At 50.0% G+C, this 18,217-nt stretch overlaps 1 protein-coding gene across 5 annotated transcripts in view; it reads left to right on the top strand.

Moving 5' to 3' along the window:
• Window positions 1-18,217, top strand: part of galnt16 (UDP-N-acetyl-alpha-D-galactosamine:polypeptide N-acetylgalactosaminyltransferase 16) — a 373,301-nt gene that overhangs the window by 311,563 nt on the left and 43,521 nt on the right. For all 5 annotated transcript variants that reach the window (XM_073040450.1, XM_073040448.1, XM_073040449.1 and 2 more), the window contains one exon: window positions 11,620-11,687. In XM_073040450.1, the coding sequence (XP_072896551.1) occupies window positions 11,620-11,687 (68 nt within the window). The remainder of the gene's footprint in view (window positions 1-11,619; window positions 11,688-18,217) is intronic.

The following is an 18,217-nucleotide window of genomic DNA, read 5'->3' as shown; positions in this document are numbered from 1 at the left end:
GTGTGATGTACGGTACGAAGACTGTAGTGCGGTGTGACGTACGGAGACTGTAGTGAGGTGTGAAGTATGGTACGGAGACTGTAGTGCAGTGTGATGTATGGTATGGAGATTGTAGTGATGTGTGATGTACGGTATGGAGACTAGTGAGGTGTGACGTACGGAGACTGTAGTGAGGTGTGGTGTACGGTACGGAGACTAGTGAGGTGTGACGTACGGAGACTAGTGTGGTGTGACGTACGGAGACTGTAGTGAGGTGTGATGTACGGTACGGAGACTAGTGAGGTGTGACGTACGGAGACTGTAGTGAGGTGTGGTGTACGGTACGGAGACTAGTGAGGTGTGACGTACGGAGACTAGTGTGGTGTGACGTACGGAGACTGTAGTGAGGTGTGATGTACGGTGCCGAGACTGTAGTGATGTGTGATGTACGGTATGGAGACTAGTGAGGTGTGACGTACGGAGACTGCAGTGAGGTGTGGTGTACGGTACGGAGACTAGTGAGGTGTGACGTACGGAGACTAGTGTGGTGTGACGTACGGAGACTGTAGTGAGGTGTGATGTACGGTACGGAGACTAGTGAGGTGTGACGTACGGAGACTGTAGTGAGGTGTGGTGTACGGTACGGAGACTAGTGAGGTGTGACGTACGGAGACTAGTGTGGTGTGACGTACGGAGACTGTAGTGAGGTGTGATGTACGGTACGGAGACTGTAGTACGGTGTGACGTACGGAGACTGTAGTGCGGTGTGATGAATGGAGACTGTAGTGCGGTGTGATGTATGGTACGGAGACTGTAGTGCGGTGTGACGTACGGAGACTGTAGTGAGGTGTGATGTACGGTACGGAGACTGTAGTGCGGTGTGATGTACGGAGACTGTAGTGAGGTGTGATGTACGGTACGGAGACTGTAGTGTGGTGTGATGTATGGAGACTGTAGTGAGGTGTGATGTACAGTACGGAGACTAGTGAGGTGTGATGTACGGAGACTGTAGTGCGGTGTGACGTACGGTAAGGAGACTGTTGTGTGGTGTGATGTATGGAGACTGTAGTGAGTTGTGATGTACAGTACGGAGACTAGTGAGGTGTGATGTACGGAGACTGTTGTGCGGTGTGACGTACGGAGACTGTAGTGAGGTGTGATATACGGTACGGAGACTAGTGAGGTGTGATGTACTGAGACTGTAGTCAGTTGTTACGTACGGAGATTGTAGTGAGGTGTGACGTACGGAGACTGTAGTGCAGTGTGACGTACGGAGACTGTAGTGAGGTGTGATGTACGGAGACTGTAGTGCCGAGTGACGTACGGAGACTGTTGTGCGGTGTGACGTACGGAGACTGTAGTGCGGTGTGACTTACGGAGACTGTAGTGTGGTGTGAGGTACGGAGACTAGTGCGGTGTGACGTACGGAGACTATAGTGAGGTGTGATGTACGGTACGGAGACTGTAGTGAGGTGTGATGTACGGTACGAAGACTGTAGTGCGGTGTGACGTACGGAGACTGTAGTGAGGTGTGAAGTATGGTACGGAGACTGTAGTGCAGTGTGATGTATGGTACGGAGATTGTAGTGATGTGTGATGTACGGTATGGAGACTAGTGAGGTGTGACGTACGGAGACTGTAGTGAGGTGTGGTGTACGGTACGGAGACTAGTGAGGTGTGACGTACGGAGACTAGTGTGGTGTGACGTACGGAGACTGTAGTGAGGTGTGATGTACGGTACGGAGACTAGTGAGGTGTGACGTACGGAGACTGTAGTGAGGTGTGGTGTACGGTATGGAGACTAGTGAGGTGTGACGTACGGAGACTAGTGTGGTGTGACGTACGGAGACTGTAGTGAGGTGTGATGTACGGTGCCGAGACTGTAGTGATGTGTGATGTACGGTATGGAGACTAGTGAGGTGTGACGTACGGAGACTGCAGTGAGGTGTGGTGTACGGTACGGAGACTAGTGAGGTGTGACGTACGGAGACTAGTGTGGTGTGACGTACGGAGACTGTAGTGAGGTGTGATGTACGGTACGGAGACTAGTGAGGTGTGACGTACGGAGACTGTAGTGAGGTGTGCTGTACGGTACGGAGACTGTAGTGCGGTGTGATGAATGGAGACTGTAGTGCGATGTGATGTATGGTACGGAGACTGTAGTGCGGTGTGACGTACGGAGACTGTAGTGAGGTGTGATGTACGGTACGGAGACTGTAGTGCGGTGTGATGTACGGAGACTGTAGTGAGGTGTGATGTACGGTACGGAGACTGTAGTGCGGTGTGACGTACGGAGACTAGTGTGGTGTGACGTACGGAGACTGTAGTGAGGTGTGATGTACGGTACGGAGACTGTAGTACGGTGTGACGTACGGAGACTGTAGTGCGGTGTGATGAATGGAGACTGTAGTGCGGTGTGATGTATGGTACGGAGACTGTAGTGCGGTGTGACGTACGGAGACTGTAGTGAGGTGTGATGTACGGTACGGAGACTGTAGTGCGGTGTGATGTACGGAGACTGTAGTGAGGTGTGATGTACGGTACGGAGACTGTAGTGTGGTGTGATGTATGGAGACTGTAGTGAGGTGTGATGTACAGTACGGAGACTAGTGAGGTGTGATGTACGGAGACTGTAGTGCGGTGTGACGTACGGTACGGAGACTGTTGTGTGGTGTGATGTATGGAGACTGTAGTGAGTTGTGATGTACAGTACGGAGACTAGTGAGGTGTGATGTACGGAGACTGTTGTGCGGTGTGACGTACGGAGACTGTAGTGAGGTGTGATATACGGTACGGAGACTAGTGAGGTGTGATGTACTGAGACTGTAGTCAGTTGTTACGTACGGAGATTGTAGTGAGGTGTGACGTACGGAGACTGTAGTGCAGTGTGACGTACGGAGACTGTAGTGAGGTGTGATGTACGGAGACTGTAGTGCCGAGTGACGTACGGAGACTGTAGTGCGGTGTGACGTACGGAGACTGTAGTGAGGTGTGATGTATGGTACGGAGACTGTAGTGCCGTGTGATGTATGGTACAGAGACTGTAGTGCGGTGTTTTGTACGGTGCTGAGACTGTAGTGAGGTGTGATGTACGGTACGGAGACTAGTGAGGTGTGAAGTACGGAGACTGTAGTGAGGTGTGGTGTACGGTACGAAGACTTGTGAGGTATGACATACGGAGACTAGTGTGGTGTGACGTACGGAGACTGTTGTGAGGTGTGATGTACGGTACGGAGACTGTAGTGAGGTGTGATGTACGGTACGGAGACTGTAGTGCGGTGTGACGTACGGAGACTGTAGTGAGGTGTGATGTATGGTACCGACACTGTAGTGAGGTGAGATGTACGGTACGGAGACTAGTGAGGTGTGACGTACGGAGACTAGTGTGGTGTGATGCATGGTACGGAGACTGTTGTGTGGTGTGATGTACGGTGCCGAGACTGTAGTGCGATGTGATGTACGGAGACTGTAGTGCGGTGTGACGTACGGAGACTGTAGTGCGGTGTGACGTACGGAGACTGTAGTGAGGTGTGATGTACGGAGACTGTACTGCGGTGTGATGTACGGTACGGAGACTGTAGTGAGGTGTGATGTACGGTACGGAGACTAGTGAGGTGTGATGTACGGAGACTGTAGTGCGGTGTGATGTACGGTACAGAGACTGTAGTGAGGTGTGTGTACAGAGACTGTAGTGCGGTGTGATATACGGAGTCTGTAGTGAGGTGTGAATTACGGTACGGAGACTGTATTGAGGTGTGACGTACGGAGACTGTAGTGAGGTGTGACGTCCGGAGACTGTAGTGAGGTGTGACGTATGAAGACTGTAGTTCGGTGTGATGTACGGTACGGAGACTGTAGTGCGGTGTGATGTACGGAGACTGTAGTGAGGTGTGATGTACGGAGACTGTAGTGCTGTTTGATGTACGGTACAGAGACTGTAGTGCGGTGTGACGTACTGAGACTGTAGTGAGGTGTGACGTACAGAGACTGTAGTGAGGTGTGATGTACGGAGACTGTAGTGAGGTGTGATGTATGGAGACTGTAGTGAGGTGTGATGTACGGTACGGAGACTGTAGTGAGGTGTGATGTACGGAGACTGTAGTGCTGTTTGATGTACGGTACAGAGACTGTAGTGCGGTGTGACGTACTGAGACTGTAGTGTGGTGTGACGTACGGTACGAAGACTGTAGTGCGGTGTGACGTACGGTACGGAGACTGTAGTGAGGTGTGACGTACGGTACAGAGACTGTAGTGAGGTGTGACGTACGGTACGGACACTGTAGTGAGGTGTGACGTACGGTACGAAGTCTGTAGTGCGGTGTGACGTACGGTACGAAGACTGTAGTGCGGTGTGACGTACGGTACAGAGACTGTAGTGAGGTGTGACGTACGGAGACTGTAGTGCGGTGTGATGTACGGTACGGAGACTGTAGTGCGGTGTGATGTATGGAGACTGTAGTGAGGTGTGACGTACGGAGACTGTAGTGCGGTGTGATGTACGGTACGGAGACAGTAGTGAGGTGTGATGTACGGTACGGAGACTGTAGTGAGGTGTGACGTACGGTACAGAGACTGTAGTGAGGTGTGACGTACGGTACGGACACTGTAGTGAGGTGTGACGTTCGGTACGAAGTCTGTAGTACGGTGTGACGTACGGTACGAAGACTGTAGTACGGTGTGACGTACGGTACAGAGACTGTAGTGAGGTGTGATATACGGAGACTGTAGTGAGGTGTGACGTACGGAGACTGTAGTGAGGTGTGATGTACGAAGACTGTAGTGAGGTGTGATATACGGAGACTGTAGTGAGGTGTGACGTACGGAGACTGTAGTGCGGTGTGACGTACGGAGACTATAGTGAGGTGTTACGTACGGACACTGTAGTGAGGTGTGACTTACGGTATGAAGACTGTAGTGCGGTGTGACGTACGGAGACTATAGTGAGGTGTTACGTACGGAGACTATAGTGAGGTGTGACGTACGGAGACTATAGTGAGGTGTGACGTACGGAGACTGTAGTGAGTTGTTACGTACGGATATTGTAGTGAGGTGTGACGTACGGAGACTGTAGTGCAGTGTGATGTATGGTACGGAGACTGTAGTGCGGTGTGTTGTACGGTGCTGAGACTGTAGTGAGGTGTGATGTACGGTACGGAGACTAGTGAGGTGTGACGTACGGAGACTGTAGTGAGGTGTGGTGTACGGTACGGAGACTAGTGAGGTGTGATGTACGGTACGGAGACTAGTGTGGTGTGACGTACGGAGACTGTAGTGAGGTGTGATGTACGGTACGGAGACTGTAGTGAGGTGTGATGTACGGTATGGAGACTGTAGTGCGGTGTGACGTACGGAGACTGTAGTGAGGTGTGATGTACGGTACGGAGACTGTAGTGAGGTGTGATGTATGGTACGGAGACTGTAGTGATGTGTGATGTACGGTGCCGAGACTGTAGTGAGGTGAGATGTACGGTACGGAGACTAGTGAGGTGTGACGTACGGAGACTAGTGTGGTGTGATGTATGGTACGGAGACTGTAGTGAGGTGTGATGTACGGTGCCGAGACTGTAGTGAGTTGTGATGTACGGTACGGAGACTGTAGTGAGTTGTGATGTACGGTACGAAGACTGCAGTGCGGTGTGACGTACGGAGACTGTAGTGAGGTGTGATGTATGGTACGGAGACTGTAGTGCAGTGTGATGTATGGTACGGAGACTGTAGTGCGGTGTGATGTACGGTGCCGAGACTGTAGTGATGTGTGATGTACGGTACGGAGACTAGTGAGGTGTGACGTACGGAGACTGTAGTGAGGTGTGGTGTACGGTACGGAGACTAGTGAGGTGTGACGTACGGAGACTAGTGTGGTGTGACGTACGGAGACTGTAGTGAGGTGTGATGTACGGTACGGAGACTGTAGTACGGTGTGACGTACGGAGACTGAAGTGCGGTGTGATGAATGGAGACTGTAGTGCGGTGTGATGTATGGTACGGAGACTGTAGTGCGGTGTGACGTACGGAGACTGTAGTGAGGTGTGATGTACGGTACGGAGACTGTAGTGCAGTGTGACGTACGGAGACTGTAGTGAGGTGTGATGTACGGTACGGAGACTGTTGTGTGGTGTGATGTATGGAGACTGTAGTGAGGTGTGATGTACAGTACGGAGACTAGTGAGGTGTGATGTACGGAAACTGTTGTGCGGTGTGACGTACGGAGACTGTAGTGATGTGTGATGTACGGAGACTGTAGTGAGGTGTGATGTACGGTATGGAGACTGTAGTGCGGTGTGACGTACAGAGACTGTAGTGAGGGGTGATGTACGGTACGGAGTCTGTAGTGAGGTGTGATGTACGGTACAAAGACTGTAGTGAGTTGTGACGTACTGTACAAAGACTGTAGTGTGGTGTGACGTACGGTGCGGAGACTGTAGTGAGTTGTGTGTACAGAGACTGTAGTGCGGTGTGATATACGGAGTCTGTAGTGAGGTGTGAATTACGGTACGGAGACTGTATTGAGGTGTGACGTACGGAGACTGTAGTGAGGTGTGACTTACGGAGACTGTAGTGAGGTGTGACGTACGAAGACTGTAGTGCGGTGTGATGTACGGTACGGAGACTGTAGTGCGGTGTGATGTACGGAGACTGTAGTGAGGTGTGATGTACGGTACGGAGACTAGTGAGGTGTGATGTACGGAGACTGTTGTGAGGTGTGATGTATGGAGACTGTAGTGAGGTGTGATGTACGGTACAGAGACTGTAGTGAGGTGTGATGTACGGTACGGAGACTAGTGAGGTGTGACGTTCGGAGACTGTTGTGAGGTGTGATGTATGGAGACTGTAGTGAGGTGTGATGTACGGTACAGAGACTGTAGTGTGGTGTGATGTATGGAGACTGTAGTGAGGTGTGATGTACGGTACGGAGACTGTAGTGCGGTGTGACGTACGGAGACTAGTGCGGTGTGACGTACGGAGACTGTAGTGAGGTGTGATGTACGGTACGGAGACTGTAGTGTGGTGTGATGTATGGAGACTGTAGTGAGGTGTGATGTACAGTACAGAGACTAGTGAGGTGTGACGTACGGAGACTGTAGTGAGGTGTGATGTACGGTACGGAGACTGTTGTGTGGTGTGATGTATGGAGACTGTAGTGAGGTGTGATGTACAGTACGGAGACTAGTGAGGTGTGATGTACGGAGACTGTTGTGCGGTGTTTTGTACGGTGCTGAGACTAGTGAGTTGTGATGTACGGTACGGAGACTAGTGAGGTGTGAAGTACGGAGACTGTAGTGAGGTGTGGTGTACGGTACGAAGACTTGTGAGGTATGACATACGGAGACTAGTGTGGTGTGACGTACGGAGACTGTTGTGAGGTGTGATGTACGGTACGGAGACTGTAGTGAGGTGTGATGTACGGTACGGAGACTGTAGTGCGGTGTGACGTACGGAGACTGTAGTGAGGTGTGATGTATGGTACCGAGACTGTAGTGAGGTGAGATGTACGGTACGGAGACTAGTGAGGTGTGACGTACGGAGACTAGTGTGGTGTGATGCATGGTACGGAGACTGTTGTGTGGTGTGATGTACGGTGCCGAGACTGTAGTGAGGTGTGACGTACGGAGACTGTAGTGAGGTGTGACGTACGGAGACTGTAGTGCGGTGTGACGTACGGAGACTGTAGTGCGGTGTGACGTACGGAGACTGTAGTGAGGTGTGATGTACGGAGACTGTAGTGAGGTGTGACGTACGGAGACTGTAGTGAGGTGTGACGTACGGAGACTGTAGTGCGGTGTGACGTACGGAGACTGTAGTGCGGTGTGACGTACGGAGACTGTAGTGCGATGTGACGTACGGAGACTGTAGTGAGGTGTGACGTACGGAGACTGTAGTGAGGTGTGACGTACGGAGACTGTAGTGCGGTGTGACGTACGGAGACTGTAGTGCGGTGTGACGTACGGAGACTGTAGTGAGGTGTGATGTACGGAGACTGTACTGCGGTGTGATGTACGGTACGGAGACTGTAGTGAGGTGTGATGTACGGTACGGAGACTAGTGAGGTGTGATGTACGGAGACTGTAGTGCGGTGTGATGTACGGTACAGAGACTGTAGTGAGGTGTGTGTACAGAGACTGTAGTGCGGTGTGATATACGGAGTCTGTAGTGAGGTGTGAATTACGGTACGGAGACTGTAGTGAGGTGTGACGTCCGGAGACTGTAGTGAGGTGTGACGTCCGGAGACTGTAGTGAGGTGTGACGTATGAAGACTGTAGTTCGGTGTGATGTACGGTACGGAGACTGTAGTGCGGTGTGATGTACGGAGACTGTAGTGAGGTATGATGTACGGAGACTGTAGTGCTGTTTGATGTACGGTACAGAGACTGTAGTGCGGTGTGACGTACTGAGACTGTAGTGAGGTGTGACGTACAGAGACTGTAGTGCGGTGTGACGTACGGTACGAAGACTGTAGTGCGGTGTGACGTACGGTACGGAGACTGTAGTGAGGTGTGACGTACGGTACAGAGACTGTAGTGAGGTGTGACGTACGGTACGGACACTGTAGTGAGGTGTGACGTACGGTACGAAGTCTGTAGTACGGTGTGACGTACGGAGACTGTAGTGCGGTGTGACGTACGGAGACTATAGTGAGGTGTTACGTACGGACACTGTAGTGAGGTGTGACTTACGGTATGAAGACTGTAGTGCGGTGTGACGTACGGAGACTATAGTGAGGTGTTACGTACGGAGACTATAGTGAGGTGTGACGTACGGAGACTATAGTGAGGTGTGACGTACGGAGACTGTAGTGAGTTGTTACGTACGGATATTGTAGTGAGGTGTGACGTACGGAGACTGTAGTGCAGTGTGATGTATGGTACGGAGACTGTAGTGCGGTGTGTTGTACGGTGCTGAGACTGTAGTGAGGTGTGATGTACGGTACGGAGACTAGTGAGGTGTGACGTACGGAGACTGTAGTGAGGTGTGGTGTACGGTACGGAGACTAGTGAGGTGTGACATACGGAGACTAGTGTGGTGTGACGTATGGAGACTGTAGTGAGGTGTGATGTACGGTACGGAGACTGTAGTGAGGTGTGATGTACGGTATGGAGACTGTAGTGCGGTGTGACGTACGGAGACTGTAGTGAGGTGTGATGTACGGTACGGAGACTGTAGTGAGGTGTGATGTATGGTACGGAGACTGTAGTGCGGTGTGATGTACGGTGCCGAGACTGTAGTGAGGTGAGATGTACGGTACGGAGACTAGTGAGGTGTGACGTTCGGAGACTGTAGTGAGGTGTGACGTACGGAGACTGTAGTGAGGTGTGATGTACGGTACGGAGACTGTAGTGTGGTGTGATGTATGGTATGGAGACTGTAGTGCGGTGTGATGTACGGTGCCGAGACTGTAGTGAGTTGTGATGTACGGTACGGAGACTGTAGTGAGGTGTGATGTACGGTACGAAGACTGTAGTGCGGTGTGACGTACGGAGACTGTAGTGAGGTGTGAAGTATGGTACGGAGACTGTAGTGCAGTGTGATGTATGGTACGGAGACTGTAGTGCGGTGTGATGTACGGTGCCGAGACTGTAGTGATGTGTGATGTACGGTACGGAGACTAGTGAGGTGTGACGTACGGAGACTGTAGTGAGGTGTGGTGTACGGTACGGAGACTAGTGAGGTGTGACGTACGGAGACTAGTGTGGTGTGACGTACGGAGACTGTAGTGAGGTGTGATGTACGGTACGGAGACTGTAGTACGGTGTGACGTACGGAGACTGTAGTGCGGTGTGATGAATGGAGACTGTAGTGCGGTGTAATGTATGGTACGGAGACTGTAGTGCGGTGTGACGTACGGAGACTGTAGTGAGGTGTGATGTACGGTACGGAGACTGTAGTGCAGTGTGACGTACGGAGACTGTAGTGAGGTGTGATGTACGGTACGGAGACTGTTGTGTGGTGTGATGTATGGAGACTGTAGTGAGGTGTGATGTACAGTACGGAGACTAGTGAGGTGTGATGTACGGAAACTGTTGTGCGGTGTGACGTACGGAGACTGTAGTGATGTGTGATGTACGGAGACTGTAGTGAGGTGTGATGTACGGTATGGAGACTGTAGTGCGGTGTGACGTACAGAGACTGTAGTGAGGGGTGATGTACGGTACGGAGTCTGTAGTGAGGTGTGATGTACGGTACAAAGACTGTAGTGAGTTGTGACGTACTGTACAAAGACTGTAGTGTGGTGTGACGTACGGTGCGGAGACTGTAGTGAGTTGTGTGTACAGAGACTGTAGTGCGGTGTGATATACGGAGTCTGTAGTGAGGTGTGAATTACGGTACGGAGACTGTATTGAGGTGTGACGTACGGAGACTGTAGTGAGGTGTGACTTACGGAGACTGTAGTGAGGTGTGACGTACGAAGACTGTAGTGCGGTGTGATGTACGGTACGGAGACTGTAGTGCGGTGTGATGTACGGAGACTGTAGTGAGGTGTGACTTACGGAGACTGTAGTGAGGTGTGACGTACGAAGACTGTTGTGCGGTGTGATGTACGGTACGGAGACTGTAGTGAGGTGTGATGTACGGTACGGAGACTAGTGAGGTGTGACGTTCGGAGACTGTTGTGAGGTGTGATGTATGGAGACTGTAGTGAGGTGTGATGTACGGTACAGAGACTGTAGTGTGGTGTGATGTATGGAGACTGTAGTGAGGTGTGATGTACGGTACGGAGACTGTAGTGCGGTGTGACGTACGGAGACTAGTGCGGTGTGACGTACGGAGACTGTAGTGAGGTGTGATGTACGGTACGGAGACTGTAGTGTGGTGTGATGTATGGAGACTGTAGTGAGGTGTGATGTACAGTACAGAGACTAGTGAGGTGTGACGTACGGAGACTGTAGTGAGGTGTGATGTACGGTACGGAGACTGTTGTGTGGGGTGATGTATGGAGACTGTAGTGAGGTGTGATGTACAGTACGGAGACTAGTGAGGTGTGATGTACGGAGACTGTTGTGCGGTGTGACGTACGGAGACTGTAGTGAGGTGTGATGTACGGTACGGAGACTAGTGAGGTGTGATGTACGGAGACTGTTGTGAGGTGTGATGTACGGTACGGAGACTGTAGTGCGGTGTGACGTACGGAGACTGTTGTGCGGTGTGACTTACGGAGACTGTAGTGTGGTGTGATGTATGGAGACTGTAGTGAGGTGTGATGTACGGTACGTAGACTGTAGTGAGGTGTGATGTACGGTACGGAGACTAGTGTGGTGTGACGTACGGAGACTGTAGTGCGGTGTGATGTACGGTACGGAGACTAGTGAGGTGTGACGTACGGTACGGAGACTGTAGTGTAGAGTGGGATTAGAAAGTGACGTTTGCTTCAGACGTCTGTTAGCGTGCGGGTAGACATCTGTTTATATGGGCTTCCAAGCTGCTGTAGCTTTTCCCAAGGGACTGAAACAAAAAGAGTGTCTGGCCAAGGTGGTAGCAATGCTTTATGTGTGGTTCATGGGTCCGATCTGGTTCTATGGCTCTCAGTTAAGTTGTTGGCCCTGTGTTTAGGGGACAATGGTGGGGGCGGAGTTGGCAGGCGATGTGGTTTGCATGTTTGACTCTTACTTGGTAACGATTTACACTCCTTCCTGCTTCCCACAGCGTCCTGAACCGCAGTCCTCCGCGGCTCATCCAGGAAATCATTCTGGTGGATGACTACAGCCGTGACCGTGAGTAGCAGTTGTGTTGTCACTGTGGTGCACGTGGCTGAGGGTTTGTCCGGTATTCAAGCCTCCCGGCTGTAGCCAGGAACTGAAGCAGAACTGCAATGAGACGAGGCTGAGAACTGGCGTTAAATGGAGACTGTGGCCTGAGAGTCCAAATCGGGTCAACGTCATGGCATGTGTTGTGAAATTTGTTAACCTTGTGGCAGCAATAAAATGCTGTACGTGATAATTATGGAAAAACAACTGAATTGTGCAAGGTATAGATATGTATGTTAAACTTTGATAAGTAGTGCAAAATCAGAAATTTAAAATAAAGTGAAGTAGTGTTCACAGGTTCACTGTCCATTTAGGAACGGAGTGGCAGAGGGGAAGAAGCTGTTCCTGAATTGCTTTTGAAACCTTCAGGCTTCTGTACCTCCTCCCTGATGGTAACAGTGAGAGGAGGGCATGTCCTGGGTGGTGGGGGTTTTTAATAATGAAAGCCACCTTTCTGAGGCACCGCTCCTTGAAGATGTCTTGGATACTAAACTTTCTGCAACTTCCTTCGATCCTGTGCAGAAGCCCCCTCCCAACACTCCCCCACCCCATACCAGACAGTGATGCAGCTTGTCAGAATGCTCTCCATGGTACATTTGTAGAAGTTGTTGAGTGACTTAGGTGACAAATCAAATCTCTTCAAACTCCTAATGAAATATAGCCACTGTCTTGCCTTCTTTATAGCTGCATCAATATGTTGGGACCAGGTTAGATCCTCAGAGATCTTGACACGCAGTAACTTGAAGTTGCTCACTCTCCACTTCTGATCCCTCTATGAGGATTGGTGGGTGTTTCCTCATTTGACCCTTCCTGAAGTCCACAATCAGCTCTTTGGTCTTACTGATGCGGAGTGCCAGGTTATTACTGTGACACAGCTCAATTAGCTGGCATATCTCACTCCTGTGCACCCTCTCGTCACCATCTGAGATTCTACCAACAGTGGTCATATCATCAACAAATTTATAGATGGCATTTGAGCTATGCCTAGCCACACAGCCATGGGTGTAGAGAGAGTGGAGCAGTGGGCTAAGCACACACCCCTGAGGTGCACCAGTGTTGATCGTCAGTGAGGAGGAGATGTTATCACCAATACACACAGATCGTGGTCTTCCAGTCAGGAAGCAAAGGATCCAATTGCAGAGGGAAGTCTGGAGGCCCAGGTTCTGTAGCTTATCAATCAGGACCCTTGGAATGATGGTGTTAAACACTGAGCTGTAGTCAATGAACAGCATGCTGACGTCGGTGTTTGTGTTGTCCAGCTGTCTAAGGCCGTATGACCTATTGTGACAAGAAGCAAATTGCACTGGATCCAGCTCCTTGCTGAGGCAGTTTAGCCATGACCAACCCCCTCAAAATGTTTCATCACTGTAGATGTGAATGCTACCAGGTGATAGTCATTAAGGCATCTTGGGAACTGGTATAACTGTTACCCATTTGGAACAAATGGGTACATCTGCCCATAACAGTGAGAGGTTGAAATGTCCTTGAATACTCCTGCCAGTTGGTTGGCACAGGTTTCAGAGCCTTACCAGGTACTCAGTTAGGGTCTGCCACTGTGTGAGGGTTCACCCTTCTGAAAGACAGCCTAACATCAGCCACTGAGACAGAGATCACAGGGTCACCGGTGATCCTCGCAGTTGTAATTTTATTCTCCCTTTCTCAGAAGGTGTTGAGTTCATCTGCTAGTGAAGCATCGCGGCCATTCACGCTATTGGGTTTCGCTTTGTTGGAAGTAATGTCTTGCAAACCTTGCCAGAGTTGTTGTACATCCGATGTTGCCTCCAACCTCGTTCAAAACTGTCTCTTTGCTCCTGAAATAGCCCTCCACGAATCATACCTGGTTTTCTTTACAGACCTAGATCACCAGACTTAAATGCCACAGATCTAGCCCTTGGCAAGCTAGAAGTTCCTGGTTCATCTATATCTTTTGGTGTGGGAATGTACAGCAAGTTTTCATAGGCACACACTCATCCACACAGGTTTTAATGAATTCGGTGACAACTCTGGCATACTCATCCAGATTCCAAGATGACTCCCTGAACATAATCCAGTCCACCGATTCAAAGCAGTCCTGTAGGTGCTCCTGTGCTTCCCTTGTCCATACATTCTTGGTCCTCACTACCAGTGCTACAATCTTCAGTCTCTGCCTATGCTCAGAGAGTAGAAGTACCGCCAGGTGATCAAACTTTCCAAAATGTGGTCTTGGGATAGCACAGTAGGCACTCTTGATCTTAGTGTAACAGTGATCCAATGAGTTATTTCCTCTGGTACCACAGGTGAATTGTTGGTAATAATTATCAAGCTGGCCGAGTTAAATCCCTCAGAATGATGGGGAATATATCAGGGTGCACTGTTTCATTCCTCTTGGTTACATCACTCAGTTCATCTAAAGCCTGTTTGACATTAGCCTGAGGTGGAATATACACCACTAGCAAAAAGATCACTGAAATCTCCCGCGGCAGGTAAAATGGCCAGCACCTGATCATGAGTGAACAAGATTGGAACAGCACTGTCAAGCTTCTGCTTCATCTTTTAGTGGGCAGCTCTCTTACTCAGGATACTCTGGGTTACAGTCCACACCAGAAGCCCCGATGCAGGGCACAGGAGAGGGCCTCTAATACCAGAGCCCACTCAACTTAAATCTATGCCCTCAAGTTTTAGATAGCCCTACCCTGGGTAAAAGATTGTGACCATTCATCTTACCTATGCCTGTTGGGGTCTTATAAAGTCATCCCTCAGACCCCTTTACCCTGAGGAAAGAGACCCAACTGTCCAGTTTCTTCAAAGAACCCAAGCCCCGAGACCCAGAAACTTTTCTGACATCCTTGCCAGAGCTGTGTGTCCGGAACTGCGTGCACTCCTCCAACTGTGTCTCGTTTGCACCTTGTAAAGTTGTCACTTAGCATTCCAGCTCTTGTGCTCAAAATGGCTGATGAAAGCAAATGGTCCAATTGCCTTTTCTCTTGCTCCTGGGTCTCCATTTTCGAGGAACTTTTTACTCTGTATTGAACAAATCACTGTTTCACTGAGTCAAAATTTTCTCCAGTTAAACAGAAACTGAGGTAATTGTTTTTTGTGATTAAAAGTCAGTATTCACTTTGAATCCCTGTCGTTACAATCCACAAACCAAGCCAGCAACCTTGGTGTTGTGGTGGACTCTGAATTAAATTTTAACTGCTACATTAAGACAATTTCAAAGTTGGCCATCTACCGTCTTAAAAATACAGCGAAAGTTAAAGGGCTTATGTCTCAGGAAGATCTAGAAAGACTCGTTCCTGCATTTATTTTTAGTAGGCTTGAGTACTGAAATGGTGTTTTTGCAGGTCAAAACTGAACACGGTGACACAGTCTTTAGTTACTATGCTCCACAGATCTGGAATAACCTTCTGAAGTCTGCCACAACAATAAGCTCTTTTAAATCGAGGCTCATAACTTTCTGTTGTAGCTTTTAATTAGTATCTGTTGCACTGTAACTTCTATTTATCGTATCTATTTTTGTGTGATTTTATTCTCTCTTATATTGCCTGGAATTTGATGTTTGATTTTTATATCTTGTTCTACGTAAAGCATTTCGAACTGCCTTGTGTTTGAAAAATGCTATATAGATAAATTCACTTGCTTGCTTGTTCATACCCCTCGGCTTTCTGTTCCACAACACTCTCTGGGGCTCTGCAATTTACTAGGTATGTTCTGCCTTGCTTTAACTTACCAAGACTTCCCATAACTTCCCCACCACTGATGTTAGGCTCGCAAGCCCACAGTTCACAGGTTTCTCCATGCAGGTTGGGGTTAGAGTCAGACTAATGCTAATCTTGTTAAATGGCAGAGCAAGACTGGGGAGGCAAAAGCGGCCGCCTCCCACTCCTGCCCCATCAGTGATACACTGAGGGCATTGAGTGTACTGCAGCAAGCGGCCGCCTCCCACTCCTGCCCCATCAGTGATACACTGAGGGCATTGAGTGTACTGCAGCAAGCGGCCGCCTCCCACTCCTGCCCCATCAGTGATACACTGAGGGCATTGAGTGTACTGCAGCAAGCGGCCGCCTCCCACTCCTGCCCCATCAGTGATACACTGAGGGCATTGAGTGTACTGCAGCAAGCGGCCGCCTCCCACTCCTGCCCCATCAGTGATACACTGAGGGCATTGAGTGTACTGGAGCAAGCGGCCGCCTCCCACTCCTGCCCCATCAGTTTGGACATCACTCAGGAGAGAAACCCCAGCTTCCCCGGACTTGATGTCAGCCAACCCCAGGCCCGTGACTGCTGTTTGGTAAGCCTGGACCTCTGGGTCAGTAGCTTGGTTGGCTGCCATACCAGCAGAGTCCTCCCCTGTGTGTACAGCCTCAATGGCTGGCCATGAGAGGCAGTCAGCCAAGGCATTACTTTTCCCCATGATATGTTGTATATCAGTTGTGAACTCTGGTATGTAGGCCAGGAGGCGTTGCTGCTGTGCGGAATGACGGTCTGATGTTTTGGCCACCGTGTGCACGAGGGGCTTGTGGTCAATGTCTGCTCTGAAAAGGTGACCATCCGGAAGACAATGAAAATGGCGGACAGGCAGCTACAGACCGAGAAGCTCACAGTCATCGTGCTGTACTTCATTTTGGGGGGATGGAGCCTCCGGCTGAAGAAGACGAGCTGCTGCCTCACGCCTCCAAACAACTGATGATGCATAGCACCCACGGCGCAGTCTGAGGCATCAATAGCAATGGCTATGGGTGTGTTGGAGAGTGGGAGCGGCCTTCGGGTTGCATTGGAAAGAGATCGCTTGGTGTCATCAAATGCCCTGGTCATGTCCGCTGACCAGTCAAGCACGTGATGGGGGTATTACCTTTAAGCGCACTCTACAGGGGGAGCATAAGTTCAGCATCTTGCAGAGTGAAGTTGTGAAAGGTATTCACTGTGCCTAAAAGCTCCTGTCGTTTTTCAGTAGTGTGGGGCAGTGGGAAATTTATAATAACGTTTGCTTTGAAAGGAGGTGTTTCACACCTTCTGTAGAGATGCGATGGCCGAGAAAATCAATGGTTGACAACCCAAACTGGAATTCAGCAGGGTTAATAATCAATCCGTGTTGGCTTAAGGACTGGAAAAGTACGGAGAAGAGATACGTGTTTGGATTTGGATGCACTGGGGCAAGTATGTCATGTGGGTAAACAAAAAGAGCAACTAACTCTTTTAATAGAGAGTCCATCAGCCGTTGGAAAGTCTGTGCTGAATTTTTCAGTCCAAATGGCATGCACAGAAACTGAACAAGGCCAAATGGGGTTATCACAGTTGTTTTGTGAATATACTCCGAGCCAACAGGCACCTGAGGGTAGTCTCTAACTAGATCGACTTTGTAAAAAATTAACTTTCTGGTTAAACATGGAGTAAAGTCTTGAATGTGTGGGATTGGGTGACAATCGGGGGTGGTGGACTTGTTAAAGCATCGGTGATCACCACATAGGCAACAACCACCATCAGACTTGGGGACCATGCGGAGGGGTAAAGCCCAGGGGCTATTCAACTGGCGTACAATCCCAGGTCTTCCCATGCTGGCAAACTCAGCCTTCGTGGCTTCCAGTTTTTCTGGGCCCAGTCTACGCACGTAGGCAAGGACTGGTGGACCAGTTGTGGAAATGTGGTGCTGGACCCCATGTTTTGCGACTGTAGTGGAGAAAGTGGGCTTGCTGAGGACTGGGAGTTCACCCAGCTCTCGAGTAAACTCACATACAGTGGTGCATGCGCTTGACAGAGTCATTGTGGGGAACTTACTGGGGGAGCAGGGTGACGACCCAAAGTCCTTGACATCCACAAGCCGGCAGTTCTTAAGATCGAACAACAGTCCTTGGGCACACAGGAAATCTGCACCGAGAGGTCAAGTCAGTTTAGCCAGGATGAAGCCCCATGTGTAATGTTACCCACTGAAGCAGAGCATCACCCATTTGTCCTGTAAGTCTGGATTCTGCTGCTGTTGGTGGCCTCCAGCAAGGTTTCCTCACTCTTTGCCTGTCCATCAATAGGCGATGCTGGCAGCACACTCACTTAAGCACCTGTGTCACACAGAAAGAGTTGCCCTGAAAGGGTGTCCGTAATGAACAGTAGACAATCCTAGCAGCTGAAATCCCCAGTGTTCACAGACCTCTGATGCCCCAATGCGGTAGCACTGTTTGTGCATGGTTTTTAAAAAAGGCATTGTCTGTTTCACAGATGTGAATGTCCTATGTAGACTGGGCTTATTGAGGTAGAGAAAGGAGGAGGAATGATGCACCACAGCCTGGCTGAGTGCAGACTATCAGCCATCTTAACAAGCCCCCTATAGTCCATCACTGGTGCACTAGTGAGGGCTATGCGAACTTGATCAGGCATTTGCTGCATGAAGAGTTCTTTAAAATAAAACAAGGATGGTGATTTCCCAGCAGAGGCAGCATGTGGTCCATTTGCTCTGAAGGCCCAGCATCACCGAGACTGGGTAGGGAGAGTAACTGTTTAGCACGCTCAGACTCTGATAGTCCAAC

Source organism: Hemitrygon akajei, chromosome 3 (assembly GCF_048418815.1).
Source record: "Hemitrygon akajei chromosome 3, sHemAka1.3, whole genome shotgun sequence".
Taxonomy (NCBI): Eukaryota; Metazoa; Chordata; class Chondrichthyes; order Myliobatiformes; family Dasyatidae; genus Hemitrygon; species Hemitrygon akajei.
Note: the sequence above shows the minus strand (reverse complement) of the source record. Positions and strands in the feature narration are given on the sequence as shown.